This window comes from Solanum verrucosum, unplaced genomic scaffold, assembly GCF_900185275.1.
Source record: "Solanum verrucosum unplaced genomic scaffold, falcon-dt-bn FXZP01000029.1, whole genome shotgun sequence".
Lineage (NCBI taxonomy): Eukaryota > Viridiplantae > Streptophyta > Magnoliopsida > Solanales > Solanaceae > Solanum > Solanum verrucosum.
This window is the reverse complement of record NW_026020357.1, coordinates 373,057-386,655: the sequence shown is the minus strand read 5'-3', so window position 1 is coordinate 386,655 and position 13,599 is coordinate 373,057. Positions and strand designations below refer to the sequence as shown.

At 32.0% G+C, this 13,599-nt stretch overlaps 2 protein-coding genes across 2 annotated transcripts in view; one reads left to right on the top strand and one right to left on the bottom strand.

Annotated features, from left to right (window-relative positions):
• Nucleotides 1-13,599, bottom strand: part of LOC125837709 (acetyl-CoA acetyltransferase, cytosolic 1) — a 392,637-nt gene that overhangs the window by 28,947 nt on the left and 350,091 nt on the right. The gene's annotated exons all lie outside the window — the stretch shown is intronic.
• LOC125837730 (protein ALP1-like) lies at nt 11,777-12,942 on the top strand. The gene is made up of 3 exons (XM_049516807.1): nt 11,777-12,064; nt 12,162-12,387; nt 12,506-12,942. Exons 1-3 carry the CDS (start codon nt 11,777-11,779, stop codon nt 12,940-12,942), a joined length of 951 nt encoding a protein of 316 aa, XP_049372764.1.

The window sequence follows — 13,599 nt, the reverse complement described above, 5'->3', positions numbered from 1 at the left end:
TACCCAATATAATTTTTGATTGCACAATTCAATTCAAACACACCTAATACATGAATAACTTAATACATTATATGTGGTCTTATTTAATACCAAATATTTGTAATACTTGGAAAAGGAAACAAAATGACTGAATTGTAAAATATATTGAGTAAAAACGAGTTGTGTACCTTAAACTTGTAGTAGATGTCCTTGATTTGCTATCAAAAATGAATTGCTCCACAGTCACACTTTGAATCACTAGGAAACAAAGACTACGTTTCAAAAACTAAATGTCAATTTTGTTTGTTGATTTTCTTCTGAAGAAAGAAAGTATTTTCTTGTTTTTTCAGTCTTATTTTCTCTGTTCACTTTTTCTTACCCTCTCTTTTTTCACAGAGAAGCGTTAGATAAAGCCATAAAAAAAAGAGTTTCTTTACGTTGAAGTAGTTATTCTAATTCTTCTTTCATCCCTTTTATGGCTCGTTGGAGCAGTTACTTTGTACCATTCCGATCCGTTTCGATCCGGTAGTCTTCGGGACGGAATGGAACACCGTGAATCGATACTCGAAACGAAACGGTATCACGATTTGATATCGGCGAATCGGTATCAATTCATCCCGGTTATTCCGATTCGGTTCCGATTAATTATTTTTTATTAATTAATTTATAATTTATGTATAGGCATATTTTTTTAAAAATAAAATAAAATTGGATTGATATTTTTTAATTTGTGTCATTGTTTTATCCTTATTTTTGTTTAATTTTTTAAATTACAAACTTAAGTTATTTAAATTATAAGTTATAAGTATAACTTGTAACATATTAGTAAGTAATAACTTATAAACTTCAAAAGATTCAAAATTTCAAATCTTGAAAACTTAAGCTCAAAAACTTTAAAACAAAAAAACTTTATTAAACTTAAAATTGCAAATTTAATAAGTAAAAATTAAAAAAAATATCTTTTAAATAAACTTAAGTAAAATTACATTATAAATTTCAAAACAATTAATTTAAACTTAGAAAAATAAACAAACAATCATATTTTCGTAATTCAAAAAATCAAAATAACTAAAAAAAATTATTATTTTTTTGAAATAGCTATGTGTCGTCCCGTTTATCCCATTCCGATTTGTTCTGGTTCTGTTCCGGTCCGATTCCATTCCGGTATATAGTGGGACGGGACGGAACCTAGTATCCATCCCGATAATTTCGATCCGGTTCATCCCGATACCGATCAACAAATCGGTTAATCCATCCCGTTTCGATTTTGTACCGGTTCGTTCCGGTCCAGTGGTTCCAGTCCGATCCGGTGTCGTGCCCAGCCTTAGTTTAGGTGTACCTTTTCTTGTACTCTTACGTATTTGAAGTTCAGATTCCTCTATAGGATTTCGGGATTCATAACTCCCACTTGGACCAAGAATCATTTCTCGATCCATTGAATTATGAAGTATGTCTGACAACATTACCAGATCTTCTGAATTCAACATTTCGTAGAGAGACTCAACTTCATCTATTTCATCTTTTTTGGAAAAATCATTTTCCAAAAATCTGACATATCGTGATATAAGTTCAATAATACTTTCATCCTCCAGTTTATTGATGAACACATACACTTTTGGGCGTTCAAAATATCTTATAAAGATACATTTCTTTCTTTTTGGACTTAGTTTACCAAACTCACCAAAATGATCTTTAATGTATGATGCACAACCCCATGATCGTAGATCATCCGGGTTTGTTTTATGACCAGTCCAAAGTTCATAAAGAGTGAAAGACACTGATTTAGAAGGCACTTTGTTCAATATGTAAACCGCAACCAATAATGCATTTCCCTAGAAAGAGATAGACAAATTTGCCTGCGTCATCATTGATCTTGTCATGTCCAACAATGTTCTATTCCTTCTTTTAGCTACACCATTTTGTTGAGGTGTATAAGGAATAATTAACTGTCTGATAATACCATTTATTTCAGTACATAATTCTTCAAATTATTTTGACAAATATTCACGTCCTCGATCGATTTTTAAAGCTTATATGTTTTTATCTGATTAATTTTCAGCTTCATTCATATATCTTTTAAAGCACTCAGGTGCTTCAGATTTATGAGAAATCAAATAGACATAACTAAAGCGCGTGAAATCATCAATAAATGTAATGAAGTATGTAGCACCAGACCTTGCCCTTACATTCATTGGATCACAAATATCAAAATGAATTAATTGAAGTGGGAACTCAACTCTCTTAGCTTTTCCAAATGATTTATGCGTCATCTTTTCAACAAGACAATTTCACAAGTTGGCATATCAATTTTGGTGAAAGAACCTAAATGTTCTTCCTTTGCCAACCTATTCATTCGATCTTGCCCTATATGACCTAATCTTGCATGCCATGTAATAACATCAATATCATTTTTACTTGAATAACATGCCATTACACAACGATCAACATAATAGTCATAAGTCAAAGGATTACAATCTAAAACGATCATAACGTAGTCCAAAACCACATAAACATTATCTAGATTTATTCTAACACCATTACGACTAAAAATCAAATCAAAACCAACGTCTAAAATAATAGACACATATACTAAGTTTTGTCAAATCTCTGGAGCATATAGGACGTCATGTAACATCAAGGAACGACCACCATGCAAGTCCACTTTGCAAGTGCCTATACCTTTGACTTCCAGCCTAGCATTATTTTCTACATAGATCCATCTTGATTTAGATGAAACTCGACGAAACTCCACAAACACCTCTTTATCTCAACTCACGTGGTCGGTGGATCCTTAGTCTACAATTCAAATAGGATAAGATTCAGTTAGTAAAGAAGTATTAGAAACATATATAGCACTTAAAGACACGTTTAGAAATGCTACCTTTTTAGGCTCGGTACATTCACGAGTAAAATGCCCCAATACTTGACAATTGTAGCACTTCATTTTATTCTTGTCTCTCTTCTTGAAAAAACGTTTTTCATTCTTGGAATTTGGCTTCTTCTTTTTCTTAGAGGGTCCTTCTCTAGTCTCCTTGTCTTTTCCATTTCTTTTCCAATTCTTCTTGCGCTTGAAATCTGAAGATTTTGTATCACTTGACTCTTCCACAAAGGCATTAGAAACAACTTTAGCAGCACCAAGCCGTTCATCTTCGAGTTCAACATGACGGGCAGAAAAAGTGTTGATGCTATCATTATGGGTCAAGTTAACCTTCAAATATTTCCAATTATAAGAAAGAGACAGAATCATTGCCTGAACTTGTTGCTCATCTGAAAGAACATGGACAACACTCTTGAGTTGAGCTATCATGTTTGACATCACCCTTAGGTGTTGTTTGATATTCAGATCATGATGCTTTTTGTAAGTGTCAAACTTGATAGTCAACTGTCGGAGGCGGGTTACAGACGTACCCCCATACGTTCCTCGTAAATGTGCCCACATAGCATGAGCAGTAGGGAATTCCTCACATTTTATATATGAGGTCATCAACCACAAAACTAACTATTATTCCACGTGCAGTGAAATTATCTTTTTTCCAAGCTTTGTAAGCCTCAAGATCCCTTATATGTTGTGCAGAATTATCCTCTTCTGGTTGATTCAAAACATGATTTATACACTCCAGAGCATTTTCATCTTCCAGTACATACCATATTTTATGGCTCAAGATGTCGTAATTGTCACTGTTAAGTTTTTCACCTTTGTTTAAGTCAGCAATGATACTTTTTGATGTCATGTATGTTATTAAGATGTAATAAGGCAAGAATTTTTAATTAATTACGCATGCGACATACACATTTAAGCAAATCAATTATCATAAAGATTTCATATTTAATGCAAAATAAAAAAGACACGGATGCATCCAATCATCATCTACAAACTAAACATTTAACCAATATTCAAATCTAATTTCTTAATGTGTATCCTAATATAGTAAAGACTTTAAAAATAAGATTTTTTTAAGTCTAATAACATAAATTGAGAAAAAACAAACAACATAGTTCATATATTGAAAAACAAATAAGCAATAACAAATTACTAATCTTTTTAAAGACTAAATCCTCCCACAAGTCTTCAAGACAACAACTATACACCCTAAAAGGCTGACTAGGCCAAATGTCATCATAAACATCAGTCAATATACTGCCCCAAGGTTCACGGAGAACGTCTGTTAAATAAGCTACGCCTCTCCAATCTGAAATTTTCTTAAAATTAGCCAGTTCAGTCCATTTTATTTCAAAAAGGTGAATAAAATCACGTGCTGAAATATTAAGGGACATCTTCAAAGACTTAAACTCTTTAAATGTTTTCTCTTTTTCCCTTCGAATGACCCTTTGATTCCTCGACAAATTTTGTGTCACCCTTAGGACATCAATTTGTATTATTTCACACCCTCTGTGTCTTACGACGACTTGCTCTTCTACCTTGTCCCTTTGCTCTACTTTGAGAACTCTCACTTGGAATAATTTGAGCATGTTCCCGTTTAGTCATAACTGAAATGGGAACAAAAACGGAAATACGATTAATATCATTTAATGCGATAACGTATGTCACAAATTTTTCGTAGGAGACAAGGTACCGTTTAAAGAACATAAGGAATAAGTGAATTTATCAAGATCAATTTTAATACACATAATTAAAATTATAATCTAGTCAAAACAAGTGGTCACTATTCTTCATTAAGTAAAGAAGATAACTCATGGCCTTAAAAAAATTCAAAGTCAACCACAATCTGATTTGACCACTTGAAAAATCTTATGTTAAAGTAAATAAAAAATAAATACTTTATTAATATAAAAAAAATACTACAAATCCATTTTCTATTTTTCATTAAAAAAAACAATAGTACTTTATGATTCCAAAGAAAAGGGTACAAGTATTTTATTAAAAAAAAATGGGACCATTTTATTTTTTTCTTTTTAATCCTTAATAGAAAAGAACAAAAAGAAACTCCCATTTTCTTTTTCCTTATTTTTTTAAATTTTAATAGTGGGATCATTTTTTTTTTCTCCTTAATCCTTAAAGAAAAGGACAAAAAAAAAGAGAGGAATGGTTCACACGTTCCTTTTAAAAAAAAATTGTGGGACCATTTTATTTTTCCTTATTAATCCTTAAACAAAAAAAAAAGGCTTGCACATGATTATGTCCCTTAAACTCTCTTCCAATTCTTTATTTTTATTTTTATAAAAAATCTGAACTTGGTCTTTTCAAGTCTTTATCCAACTTAAAGTCTATTTCTTTTCAACATATAATATATAACTCATTAGAAATTTTACTCAACTTCTCCCATTACTTTCATGGAGAAAAAAAGCATGTAACAACAACAAAAAATCTCAACAAAAATTTCATGAAAGAACCATAAGGAAGAAAAAAAATACTCAGGTCAGAAAATCTTCTCTTTTTCCTACTCATAATGGAATATCGAGTAACCTAAAGAAAACAGATCGTTAATGGACAAAAATAAACATATTTATAATCAGATTTCAAATTTTTCGATTCATTCAACCAGAGAATTTCAATAATTATTCAAACATGAAACAATTAATCTTGGCTCTGATACCAATATAAGATAAATTGAGCAAAAACAACAAGTTGTGTACCTTATACTTGCAACGAATGTCCTTGATTTGCTATCAAAAATGAATTGCGTGACTACATTTCACAAACTAAATGTCAATTTTGTTTGTTGATTTTCTTCTGAAGAAAGAGAGTATTTTTTTATTTTCTCTGTTCACTTTTTCTTACCCTCTTCTTTTTTCACAGAGAAACGTTAGATAAAGCCATAAAAAAGAGTTTCTTTACGTTTGAGCAGTTACTTTGTAACTTACTCCTCCCCCTTTTCTTCTGTAGTTTTTTTTTTTTTTAGAAAAAATATATTGGGTTGGGTCGGGTCAAATCGAATTGAGTCGGTCCATATGGACGACCCGCGACTCAAAAAAAAACTTACATGAATTGCCCTCAATTTCTTTATACATCCTTTAGAATTGGCAAAGATAGTCACACTGTTCTGCTATTTGAAATTGTTTGTCTTGTTTTCATTAAAATGATATGATTTCGTTGATATTCAAATTTTAACTGAAAATAAATTTTCTATCCAAAACTATTGCTAATGTTTTCATAGAAGTAGTTGGAGCTGGTGTTCTTGGCATTCCTTACAGCTTCAAGAAAACAGGATGGACAATGGGTTCTCTGATGCTTTTATCAGTAGTCTTCCTTACTATTGTATGATGATCTGATCTATTCTAGGCGTAAGCTTGAATCCCAATACAAAGTTGTCAAGATTTGATCTTGTACTGTTGATGCTATGATTGTTCTTTCTCAAGCTTGTTTTTGCATCAATTACTTGATTTTCATAGCCAATACTTCAACACACTTGTTCAATTATTCAAATCCCAAAATCTTGTTTAATGTAGTCTTTTTTAACATTTCTTCTTGTCTATAAACCTGCAAATTCTTTAGAAGATTACATATGAAAGCAAAGTAAATCTTGTTAGCTACTGTTTTTTCCAGTTTTGTTAAGAGAGGAGGGAGGTAAGCCTTGGTCATGAGTACTTAAAATAACTTCATCTCATTTATAGCATCAGACTTACTCAAACAAATTAAATTTGTTAAGCACTTTGCATTCAAAGTTTAAACCGTAATAAATATGGTAATTACTTGAAATATAATTATAATTCAAGGGTAAAATTGGAAAAAAATTATTCTGTAGAGTTCTAATCTAAACACAAGATTAGGTGAGAAAAAATGAACCAAACACTTGATAAAAAATAATTCTTGCATTGCTATCCCTGCATTGCTGATCTCTGGATTACTAATCTTTGTACCAAACGACCTCGTAATGCCATTGTTCTCTGGTTATTGAAAGGTATAAAGAATGGGTAACTTATAGAATCCCACTAATTTAGTACCTAATTACCTCCCTTCCTTTTTCATTATTACAAAACTTACCAAAATTTGGACATTAGATACATATATCTGTTGGCCCATCCACATGCATGTATCTTGAATATATCGGCTCAAAATTCAATGTAATTTATTCTAAATATATTGTATCTAAGTGTATTTACATGTATATGAATTTTCGCTTGCCACTCTCCTCTCTCTCCTCTCTGAGGTATCTCTGATTCATATATTTAGTATCCTAGATACATGTATCTAGTGTGATTCACATGTAACTTGGATATGTAGACTATCTTGCTTGCCTCTTTTCTTCTCTCGCTCATCTCTTTTCCTACTTTAATCTATGTGGTAATAAAAAAGAATCTATATGTATTGACTTAAAATCTGGTATGAAATTATTAGTTTAATTAGTAAGACAATATATAATTATTTTAACGAGAAAATGGTCTAAAGCCCTCCCAATCTATATCCGAAATCTCAACTACACACTCTAACTTCACGGGTGTCCTATTACCTCCCCTGGACAATTTATTTCTCTATTTAGTGCACACCTGGGTGCTGACCTGTCATAGGAGGTGAAAACACCTCCTCTAAGCGCATTAGAAGAGGAAATAAACTGGTACACGTCAAAAGAGGCAATAAATTAGCAATGCTCATCTTCCCCAAAATAAATAAACCTTTGTTCCTTCTTCCCCACCATAATCTTTGTTCCTTCTTCAATATTTTTACGATTTTCTTTAAAAAATGGCTACGTTTTAGTTGTTTATGTTCATTTCTATTGTAAATCTTGAAGTTAGGGTTTGTAATCTGCTCTAATTTTTTATTTAGGTTCTCTAATTTGAATTTCAAAATTTCTTTAAATTTGTTATAAGGTTTGTATCGATGAATCAAACCCAATGCTCAACGTTGTAGTGAGATGCAAACATGAATTTTTATTGAATTTGTAAACTTCTTGGTTGAAATTAAATTCGGAAAGCAGATTTTGGTCTTGCACTTGCTATGGTGTATGTTTTTTCCCTTGTATTATTGCTTCTCTTTATAAGGGACAAAGAACTAACCTTTACTGAATCAGTTGATAAACTATGTAATCAAGTTGAAAATACACACAAGAAGGCTTGGATCATCACCAGGAATATGTATTTAGATGTTGTAATCAGACTTTGGTGAGGGAGATGAAAATGAGAAAAGCGAAAAGAAAGAAATGGGGGTAAGGGGTGAGGTCATTCGATCTTTAGGAGGGGAAATGAAAGGTTGAAGTGGGGCCCGCGCGTGCAAATCACATTAGTCAATATATTTGGTTTATGTGTACTGGTCAGCACTCAGGTGTGCACTAAATAGGGAAATAAAATGTTCAGGAGGGTGATAGGACACTCGTGAAATTGGAGTATGTAGTTGGAATTTCGGGTATAGGTTGGGGATGCTTTAGACCATTTCTCTTATTTCAACTATAGGAATAATTAATAATTATGATCAAAATGTTTGTCTGATTAAATAATTTTTCTTAAAAGAATTTCGAGGAATGGTTATCAAGTTTGGATGGAAAGAAAATGGAGGGGGGCGCGGTTGTTTGCAAAAAAAAGAGGGGTATGATGGAGAAGATGTGGCGGGGGAGGACTTCTGCAAACTATATATTTTTAAAGTGGTTAAATTCCTTTGTCAAAATTATTTGGGCGAAAATGTGATGTGTCATTGACACATTTTTTTAGCTTAAAGTTTACTATTTAAGAATTATTTTGGACACAAATAACAAATATTTTCGTTCCTTAAGAAACTAAATAAGTTTATAATCGTACCATTATTTAATTATTATTTTTTAAAATCAAGTTTTCAACAAATGAACATAAATTAATTTATTTTGATTAATTAAATTGACCAATGAACATGAATTAATCATTTAGTTTTCTTATGTTAGCCACAATCATACTTTCAAGGCCAATAACTCTCAAGGGTAAAATAGAAAGAATAGTGATATTTATGTATTGATTTTGCGAAATGACAAGTATTAAGAAATTTCTATTTTAGTAACGACGACATGTAAATAGGAATGTAAAACATGAAAAAGAAATTGTATTTTCTTGATATGAAAAAAGTAACAAGTAAAAATAAAAACTTATTTTTAAAATAATGAACAAATGAAAGAAATTATGTATTTACTATACACAAGTGCTCGTGCTAGTACTGGTCTAATATATGTTATTTTTTTTGTCTTAATTTATGTGACACGGATAGAATTTAGAGAATTAATTAAATTTTAATTTGATTTTTAGATATTTTAAGTAGTTAATTATTGTGATTTTCTAGTATTTTTTACTTAATTTTAAAATAATATATGTTACTCTTCTTGTCCCAATTTATGTGACGCTGATAAAATTTTGAGAATTAACTTAATTTTATACATGTCTTTGAATTTTTTAATTATTGTGATCTATATTACTTCTACATAATTTTTAAACAATATATGTTACTCATATATCCCTATTTATGCGGTACTGATTCGAGGGTCAATCAGACTTTCTATTATTTGCTTGGTCTCAATTTATGTGGTACAAATAGAATTTCAAGAGTCAATGTCACGATCCAAAAATGGACGTGATGACACATGTCTTATTCCACCAAGACAAGTCAGCTTAAAATTCAACTAAAACGATAAATGTGGAAGTAAAATAAGAAAAATAGACTAACAATGACTAATAATGCATAAATCACAATCAACTCAAATAAAACCACAAAACCTAATTGTCACGTGTATAAGTCTCTAAAGTATTACAATTGATTTGAAAGAAAATACGAGTCTCAAATGACATTGTTTCTAGAATAGAACAATAAATAAGGAGCAAGAGGATCCGTTGAGATAACAAGTAACTACCTCAAAAAATATCCACATTGAGTCTCAGACGTAGGAGAGAAGATAGAATAATCATGCGGATATAGGCTCGTAACCTACACAAGTGTAGAAGCAAAATGTGAGTACCAAACAAAGCGGTACTGAACAAGCAAACTCCTAAACACAAAGTTAATTAATATAGGATACATGTACTTCTACTCCAACCGAATCTCCACAACTATAATCTGCATAAAACTAGCACAACCTAGTCGATCACAATTTACATAACACATAGCTCAAGATAAGTACAACACTCCAACAATTATAGATCAATAACACACGATCAAGTTTAACAATCACAAGTTTCACAAATGATAAAGATATGCAATGCAATGCCAAGTATGGTAATGCATGTGTGACATAGTGATACACACCCGTTGTCTCTCAGTCCGGGATTCACATGGTACATATATGTCCATGTATTTATCGTGGCGTGCAACACAATCCTCGATAATGGAATCTGTCACGGCATATGACACGTCCCTCGAATCATAATATTCGTCGTGACGCACGGCATGTCCCTCGAAATGGTACATCCTCTTTAATTCCTTATTCTTCCTCAATTCACGTAACACTTGTCACAATTATGTCTCACACCCAATGCAAATGACATGTTCACAAATTAATGAGGAGATGACCATTTCCATATCAATGCATAATTCACAACACCACAATCGTGATACAACATCAACAATGAATCAATAAACCTTTCAAATCATTCACATCATAATATAATTCAAGTTGCCTTTTATTGCCCCTTTTTCATCATTATGATCATTCAATATGAACAATTTAACTCATCACCAAGTCTCATTACTCATCAACACATACCACAAAGAAATACACGATTCTATACACTTAACGAGAGTGGAGAAATGCACTTGCGTCAAATAATTAATCAATTACTCTGGGACTTGAGCCTTCTCTTTTCGCTGGGCTTCCAAATCAATACAATCTATTGAAATGTATAATATTTGTAAGCAAACAAGTCCGTCGACACCTATAGTACTATATATCTAGCATAGACCCAAAAACTCATCAAATCTATAATCAAGTACTTAATCTTTATGCCAATTAATATGTAAGTCTAATATTTTTTAAATTTTAAGTCTAGGTTGAGTTTTGATTCCTCCAAATATCATAAGTTTAATTGTACTTAAATAATATAATACACATAGGAGCCGTTTGGTAGGATGTATTAATTAAAATAGTCCTTGGATTAAAATTTAATCCCCCTAATACAATGTTTGGTTACACAATTCAACTCAAACATACCTAATACATGGATAACTTAATACATCATATGTGGTCTTATCTAATACCAAGGATATCTAGGGATTACTAATCCCAGGTTTACTAATACTTGGACAAGGAAACGAAATGACTGAATTGCCCATCAGTTTCTATATACATCCTTCAGAATTGGTAAAGAATTCACGCTATTCTGCTTTTTGGCGCCTTTCCTTTTTCTCTCGCGGTCTTTTCTCTTCTTTGGCTATGGAGAAGGCGTAGCGTGTAGGGTTAATTTCTGAACAACATCGTCACTATTAGCCGTGTAGGGTTTATATAGGTTTGAACTTTTTTCTTTTCTTTCGTTCTTGTTCCCAAATTATTGTAAATAGGTGAATTGAAATGTGCTTGCAAATTAATTAGTATTTTGTGGGTTGAAAGTTTCTGAACAACATCGTCACTATTAGTATCTATGCATAAAATTTATAGATTTCTGTTCATATTGTGTGTATTGATTTTGTCTAATTTTTATGAAAATCTTAGGTGTTATTATGGATCTTCAACATCTTTCGAGTACTGATTATATTATTCTTGAGGAGATAATGTGCCAACAATTTCTTGTAGTCCTTATTTGCCTTTTTATGGCTATTCATGGTCATTCACTAAGAAGGCAATACAGAAATGTGCATGAGATTAGGTACCGTATGAGTGTCTGAATACCAAAAGTTATTTCTCACTTAAATTGTATCATAAATGATAGTGACATTGTATGTATCGACAAGTTAAGAATGGATAGAAATGCCTTTCATAATTTAGTTCTATTAACTAAGGATGTCGGAGGTTTGACTGATGGTAAATATATGTCAAGTAGTGAAAAGCTAGCAATGTTCTTAAACATCTTGGCTCATCACGAGAAGAATAGATCTATCAAGGTCGATTATATTAGATCTGGATGGAGCGTAAGTCAAGCTTTTAATGAATGCTTGAGAGCTATACTCAAACTAACTTCATTGTTCCTTGTCAATCCTAAACCGATCCTTGAAGATGAGATTGAAGATCGATGGAAATGGTTTAAGGTAGGTGAGATTTTTAATTTAGCATTTGTATAAGACTAAATAATGTAATTTTACTAAGACTTCGTTTTAGTGCGAGATAACTCTATATTTTTTATAGGGTTGTTTAGGTGCACTAGATGGTACTTATATTCACATTAGAGTTCCATCTGAGTACAAACCAAGATACAGGACAAGGAAGGGAGATATAACTACTAATGTATTGGGAGTTTGTGATAGAAATCTCAATTTTACTTATGTGTTACCTGGTTGGGAAGGATCAACTGCTGATGGTCGTGTATTACGAGACGCTGTAGTGCGGCGCAATGGTTTAAAAATTCCTGAGGGTATGCCATGTATATATGCATATAAGAACACAAAAAGAATGATGTATTTATTTTTTTGAGAAGGTAACTGTACATGAAAAGAATAAAAAGGTAACTAAATTTTATGTTTATATTATAGGTAATTATTATTTATGTGATGGAGGATATACAAATGGAAAAGGTTTTCTTTCACCTTACCGAGGGTATAGATATTGGTTAAGGGATTGGCAAGGTGACAACCCCCCACCTCGATGTCGAGAAGAACTTTTTAATATGAAGCATGCTAGGGCTCGTAATGTTATCGAAAGGGCGTTTGGTCTCTTGAAAGGGCGTTGGGGAATTCTTAGGAGCTCTTCGTGGTACTCTATTAAAGTTCATAACAGAATTATAAGTGCTTGTTGTTTGATTCACAACTATATCCGTAGAGAGATGGATGTGGATCCTTTAGACATGGATATGGAAGAACAAGTTGAGAATCAACCTGAACATATTGATGTTGTTGAATCGTCTGAAGAGTGGACCACTTGGAGGGATGAGTTGGCTCAATCAATGTGGAATGCAAGATCTAATCAGTGATGACATGTTAAGTTTTTTTTTTTGCGATGAATTTAGCTAACTTGGGCTTTTAAGGTCAACCTTATATCAAAAGTTAGAATCTCTCCTCTGTTTCAGTGATCTAGTGATCTTATACAAGTTAATTGGGAGTCTTGAATCCTTTTTGTAACTTTTGGCATATGTTATTATGAAATTTGTGGTTTTCTTAATATGTTATAATTATTACTCTTCATCACTTCCTCTACTAGTAAAATTTGACTTTATTTTACAACTCCAATCTCCTAAAGCTAAAAGAACCCTGCAACACTAGTGCAGATTATAATTTTTGAAAGCTAATAGAGGAAAAGAAAACTAAATGATAAATATGCATATAGAGAGAAAGGAATTAGTATTGCTCTTCCTATATTTGATTTCCAGCAACCATGAAGATGGTCATTAGAGAAAGGAACAAATTGATAACGTCTACATAAAAGGATATAGAGAAAGGGATTTACCTATGTATTGTAGACAATGTATCCACATGAAGCTAGTCAGTTTCTCGACATAATTCCACTTGTGAATATTTGCACGACCACCTGTTGAATGCAATATCTTTTAAGCTACTAATCTGGAGAGCCAACCACTTCCTGAATATATCAGTTTCTCCTACATTTTTTTTTTATTATATAAAGTGTTTCT

Bases quoted from the DNA above. Each gene is read 5' to 3' on its own strand.
- LOC125837730 (XM_049516807.1), top strand. From the start codon at position 11,777: ATGGATAGAAATGCCTTTCATAATTTAGTTCTATTAACTAAGGATGTC. The intron at 12,065-12,161 runs GTAGGTGAGATT...TATTTTTTATAG, and splicing joins ATCGATGGAAATGGTTTAAG to GGTTGTTTAGGTGCACTAGA. The intron at 12,388-12,505 runs GTATGCCATGTA...TTTATATTATAG, and splicing joins TGGTTTAAAAATTCCTGAGG to GTAATTATTATTTATGTGAT.